This window comes from Convolutriloba macropyga, chromosome 1, assembly GCF_964194025.1.
Source record: "Convolutriloba macropyga chromosome 1, txConMacr16.3, whole genome shotgun sequence".
Classification (NCBI taxonomy): domain Eukaryota; kingdom Metazoa; phylum Xenacoelomorpha; order Acoela; family Convolutidae; genus Convolutriloba; species Convolutriloba macropyga.
The window spans coordinates 88,277,061-88,283,411 of NC_134468.1; the positions used below are offsets into that span (position 1 = coordinate 88,277,061).

General features: G+C 35.6%; 1 protein-coding gene across 4 annotated transcripts in view; it reads left to right on the forward strand.

Moving 5' to 3' along the window:
- LOC142344093 (uncharacterized) overlaps positions 1 to 2,971 on the forward strand; it is a 120,590-nt gene extending 117,619 nt beyond the window's left edge. For all 4 annotated transcript variants that reach the window (XM_075395582.1, XM_075395598.1, XM_075395590.1 and 1 more), the window contains 3 exons: positions 1,209 to 1,370; positions 1,623 to 1,855; positions 2,338 to 2,971. In XM_075395582.1, the coding sequence (XP_075251697.1) occupies positions 1,209 to 1,370; positions 1,623 to 1,855; positions 2,338 to 2,481 (539 nt within the window). In that variant the 3' untranslated portion in view covers positions 2,482 to 2,971. The remainder of the gene's footprint in view (positions 1 to 1,208; positions 1,371 to 1,622; positions 1,856 to 2,337) is intronic.
- Positions 2,972 to 6,351: the final 3,380 nt, after the last annotated feature.

Sequence of the window (6,351 nt, forward strand, 5' to 3'; positions counted from 1 at the left end):
AATGTTAGACAAGCAATAAATAGATCACAAAAATTTTTAAAAAGAAAATGGAAAAATTATGAAATTGAGAAAAATTTTTAACAATTTCTCAATGTTTGTCAGACCTTTTAATAAATATTTGCTTTGTACCAACTAAAACTTTCTGCAATTTGTAATGGAAAACGGCAACGAACATTAAGCTTCAATTTGGTAACCTATAAAGGCATTAAAACAATACAGTGAGCCACAAAATAAATTAAATATCCGCAAAATATGAGCAAAACCTTGAAAAATAGCATAAAGCTCCATTTAAAAACCAAAAACTTCTAAAACGCTATCAAAAAAATTAATGCTTTTACTAAATCCTGAAATAACTTTTTAGATAACATATTTAAAAAAAACAGCTTTAAAAACGCAACTTTGTCGGGCTTTATTCAAAGAATTTCGGGGACGACTCGAATATTTGTCTCGGTCAAAAAACAACCCATTGTAAGAACAAGCCTATTCTAGAACTACACCCAACAAGGAGAGTCAATCTGAAGCCAAGTAATAGAAAAGATGAGCCAAAAAAAATTTGATAAAAAATTGAAATATTTTGATCAATTTCTTGTTTAATAATGCACATAAATTGAAAACCTTCGTGCAGTTGATATCATTCAATGATTGATCAAATAATAGGCAAGTAGTAGTAGGCCAATAAAATTCTCTTATATTTACTTCTTGCAGCAGAAAATTTTCGAGTCGTTAAAAAACATTTCCTCCAGTCGTAAAAAAACCGAAAATGTCAAACAAAAATCTTGTGAAAATTGAAATAGAACAATTGAGTCCCGATAACTTTGAATTGGATTCTCTTTAAAAAAGTTTGATAAAACTAACTTGTAGCTGCTACTGAACCAGTTTTCCATCGTTAGTCTGTTTTGTAAGTCTCTTCTCAACGTCTGAAAAGGGGCAAATTAGCCTTCTTTGAAATTAACTTTTGTGCTGCGCTGAATTAATTGCGCTCAAACAAAGTTCTTAGCAATTATTTCAGGCCGTTGGTCTTTTTATGCGATTTATCGTCTGGCCATTAAATTTCCTGGTCTTTTCTCTTTAGAATCGGCATGAACTGGTAAATAGTGAGGGCCGTAAGTTGCCGAGCACTTCTCTTAATAGATTTAAGAAGAAGCGTTTGAGAGGAAATCGTGCGATGTTAGTAATCGGTTACAGTGAATTGTGCACATGTGTTTTAGCTGCTGTGAGGCGTGCAAGTCCCTCGCCTGTTCGGCCGAGTGGAGGCATGGTAGCCAAGACTGCCAAAGGTACTCCGGTTACATACACACAGCAGTTGCAGAGGCTCAGCAACAGAAAACGAATCGATCCATCACAGACATCGCCAGCACCTATTGCCAAAGGTTAATATTGCTGATGTTTACATTTTATTCGAGTTCCAGATAAATTCCTTAATCCCTCAACCCTTTTAGATTCATTGTATTTGAACAAGTGGACGGGCGAGCTATTTTAGCGAATCTTTTTCTACTTTCCATCGTCAATGTTGTTCGAATATCAGTTATAGCAGTACCTGATATTATTAATCGTTGTAAGAGGTGTCACTAATTTTAATCGTTTGCAAGTTTTCTATGTCGTTCATGCTGTTTCTGTTTTAGGCAGTAACAAGTCATACCAGCGCAACGCCAGCAGAAGGGACAGACCCTACGCGAGTCCCTACAGAGAGGCAACAGATGCGGAGGTCATAAGAGGAGAGACCCCTCCAGTGGATTTGGGTGGAGTAGAGGACAATGAGGACTTGGTGTCTGAGGTGTCTGACATCAGTGCGTGGAGTGTTCCTACCAAAGTGAAGCAGCTGTTGCAGTTGGACAGCGCATCTGTCGTTTCAAGGGTACGCAAAGGAAGATGAAACTGCTTTCTTCCAATATTTCTGTTCCTCCATTGCTTGAGTGATTTTGTACAATCTTCGTATCTTTTTCCTCTCTCGCCCTTCCGTCTGTAGAATGTGACCTGTATTTGATAATTTCATATCTTTGTAATGATAATATTAAATTGTAACGGTTTGTTCGGCGTCTTCATAGACTATACAAACCATTCCAAGCGCGAGAATTAGTTTTTTCGCTCATCTAATGAAAACAAATATATTTTGCGGCGCGGGGGGGGGGGGCATTTTGCTGTTTTCCATGTGAAATGATGAGTTGTCGAGTGATAAATCTTTTACATCTAAAAGGTGACTCCTCACGAGTAGTCAGCTGTTAATATCTTGATATGTTGATAATAATTTTTAGCCTTGCTGCATTGGTTCTTCAGAGAGTTGCGTTTCATATTGGTTACTTTAGACGTTTAAAATTGAATGCCTGTATGTCTGTTCAGGGTGGGGTGGGATCCCATATAACCAGTGAGTCTCCGAGACTGACAAACATCGACTTCTCAGAATTGGACGAGATGGAGTCACAACTCAGTAGCAAACTGGACTGGGATGCTGTTCAGAACATCATTCAACAAAACGATCAGTGAACAATGATGATGCTCATAATATGCATAACTAGATAATAATAAATACCAGACCAATAATGTCGGAAAGCAAGAACTCAGAATTGGTCAATTGATGAGGGAACACTTTGATTGATGTCTTGAATGAAATGCGAACTACAACTATATAAAGAACTATATAAAGAAATATGAAATTGATGACCTATCATCCTTGTGCTAAGAAGGTACCGCGGTATCAGGTTTTGCCAGTAAAATTTATTTGGTTCAGCCAAAATGGTTCAACCTGAATGATTTGACACGTGGTTTTGACCAGCTCTTGCTTAGCTCTAGCAATTGTCCCTAGATTAGCCCTTAAACTTTGAACTAAATTTTGTAAATATGAAAATAAAGTACTCGTAAATAAGTTTCATCTGTCTGTTAACTGTAAATAGATTATTATATTGAAGATAATACGTTTGTACAAGTTGTGTAAATACTCAAATGATTTTCAAATATAATTTTATTAATGCTGAAATTTTAAGGGAATTATCGGAATCTTTTATTATAGCTGCGAAGCTGAGCGAAGCTATATTGCGGTGATCTTGGTTTTTTACAATTCAAAGAATTTGAATTGTATTGGGGCGCTGTCTTTTTTTTTTTAAGATCTGTTCACACATTTTCATGATTTTTGAAGTCAAATTGGAGTAGTGATTTTGGTCACGCCGAAACAGGAAGTGGAGCGAAAAAGCGAGTGGTTTTGCGGCGTGAATTTTTTTCGCTCTAATTTTAAAGTAGAGTGAGAAAACGGTGTTTGAACAAAAATTTCGGTTTCTCGGTGGTGGTTTTTTGTTCACATGCGGCAATTTCACTCTGATTTTTACTGTTTTTTCGATTTTTTGCACCGGATTTTTTTCTAAATGGTTTTCCCAATCCATTCACAGCTCATTCTAGACCTAGTTTTTTGTTTGAATTAAATTTTCATTTCTCGCTAGTGGTTTTTTGTTCACATGCAGCATTTTGACATTGATTTTCTGTTTTTTTTTTTTCATTTTTTTGATCTGATTTTTTTTAAAAATGGTTTTTTCAATTCACTCATAGTCCATTCTAGGTCTAGTTTTTCTGTTTAGTCAATAAAAATTCTTTGAATTGTACGTCAGGACTTGTCCTGCTATGTTTTTTTGTTTCGTCTGACGCTCTTTTTTCGTTTTACATTTGTTCACACAGCAAAGCTGAAAAAGTCAAATTTTCTGAATGACTTCTTCCTCTCACTAACGGCATTTGCGCGCGTGACGTCATTTCTCACTCGCTTTAGCAAAAGTTTTTTGCGTGATTAGATTTTGATCATACCTGACTTACCTCACTCAATAAAATGACTTTTGCACTTTAAAACTTAAGTTTAATTTGAATTTGTTTAAGGTCAAAGGAACTCATATGTGCAGTAAAGGTCCCTAATAAGAGGCTTCTGCGGAATGAACTTTTTCAAGCTTTATTGATTTATCGCTGAATGTTTTTTGCCTAGTTTTTTGAGGGGCGTCGATTTTTGTTTTCAATTTAGACCTGTATCTGTTTCTATCTCTATTATATGGCACGCAGGTCTATTCTTTCGCAGCTATTCCGGCAATCTGCCGGCTATGTTTGGGAATTAAATAGACGCCTATTACTCATGGGCATATTAAGTTTTCACATGATTGCAACTTTGTCGGTATAGGGCAATTTTCTGTGAAAATTCGGGAAATGTAATTGTCTTGTACATTTTAGCTCGTTTTCTTGAATTAATCTGAACAAGAGAAGTTTTAGCGCCTAATAAGGCTTCCAAAGCGTAGAATGTCTAAGCAGTATATTTTTACTTTACGAGAGAAGGGCTATCATTGTTAATAGCCGCCGTCAGCTTCTCAAACGGCTATTATTTAGTAGCTCTCCAATTCGAAGAATTTGAATTGTATTGGGGCGCTGTCTTTAAGATCTGTTCACACATTTTCATGATTTTTGAAGTCAAATTGGAGTAGTGATTTTGGTCACGCCGAAACAGGACGTGGAGCGAAACAGCGCGTAGTTGTGCGGCGTGATTTTTCTCAAATTTTAAAGTGAGAGAAAACGGTGTTTGCACAAAAATTCACTTTTTCGCCGGTGGTTTTTTGTTCACATGCGACAATTTCACTTCAATGTTTACTGTTTCTTCGATTTTTTGGATCCCATTTCTAAATGGTTTTCCCAATCCCTGCATATTTCATTCTAGGCCTATTCTTTAAACCAACTTTATATTTCTGGCTAGTGGTTTTTTGTTCACATGCGGAATTTTGACATTGATTTTGTTCTTTTGTTTTTTTGTAATTTTTTTATTATGGCTTTCCCAATGCACTCATCGTACGTTTTAGGTCTATATTTTCCTTAGTCAATGAACAACCTTTGAATTGTACGTCAGAACTTGTCCAGCTATGTATTTTTAATTAGCTTTACCTTTTGATTACGTTTTCCGTTTTACATAATCGAAAGTCAAGCTTGACTTCTGACTTACTTCAAGCACTGTTTCAACTGAATGAATTCTAAATTTTTTTACGTATGGATTTAGGCCATGTAGTGATTACGGTCAATGTCAACAGAGAAAATTAAAAGAAACGGGTTAAACCGATAAAGCCCGGACATTAAGTCATAGTGCATTAGGTTATCAAAGTTTAGTAGAGTGATTGCTAGCTGATATTAGTATTAAGCTTAAAACCCTCAAGTTTAGAAGCTGAAGTAAGTGTAGGTTTAGAATCTAACTAAAATTGCACACCAGAGTCAGAACAATTTTCGAAACTTAGGAAAATTTTTTTGTCAATTTCAATCTTTTTTTGTTTCAATCCCGCTGTTCGTCTAGCGCGTCAACGGTGGCTGTTTTCCGTTAATCTGCTGGCTATGTTCGTGTTTTCGACTATTATAAAGAAAACTATACCTTTTTAAAAATAATGAATAATATTATTTTGGCTACTTTCTATTGCTGTTTGACTTAAGATTCTTTTTTGATAGCTGCGAAGCTGTAAGCTGAGCGTTGCTATATTGCGGTGCTCTTGGTTTTTTTGTTTTGTCGTCTGACGCTCTTTTTTTATTTGACATTTGTCCACACAGCAAAGCTGAACAAGTCAAATTTGCTGAATGACTTCTTCGTCTCACTAACGGCATTTGCGCGCGTGACGTCATTTCTTACTCGCTTTAAAAAAATTTTTTTAGGTTATTTGCGTGATTAGATTTTGATCATACGTGACTTACCTCAGTCATTAAAATGACTTTTGCACTATAAAAATAAAGTTTAATTTGAATTTGTTTAATGTCAAAGGAAATCATATGTGCAGTAAATGTCCCTAATAAGAGGCTTCTGTGGAATGAATTTTAACAAGCTTTGTTGATTTATCGCTGAATTTTTACCTAGTTTTTGAGCGGCGTCGATTTTCCAATTTGACCTGTATTTGTTTCTCTCTATTATACGGCATGCAGGTCTATTTATTCGCAGCTATTCCGGCAATCTGCCGACTATGTTCTGATTTCCTTCAGTTGCTCTATTAGGATATGATAGCTGAGTCAAAAGCTAAGTATTAGTTTAAAATGGATCTGTGATTTTGTTGGACTCGTCATGCTGTGTATCGTTCGCCATACCTCAATTTTGTGATTGTTGACATTTTGTGTGAAATCTTTTTTTGGCTAGTTTAAGTCTTTTCTCATTGTAGCTGTAGTTGCGCAACAGAGCAGTCTAAATTGATTAGAAAGTGAAATAAAAAATGGAATGGGAGTAACCCCTAAAGCACAAATCTAGATGCCACGTGTTTTCCGGTATGATTATAGTTGCGACGTTTTTGATTTATATATGTTGCAATTCTTGTTTTTCAATCTAAACCATTTGAATTGATTGGTATTCGTTCTTTATTGTCAGTTTTCATCTAC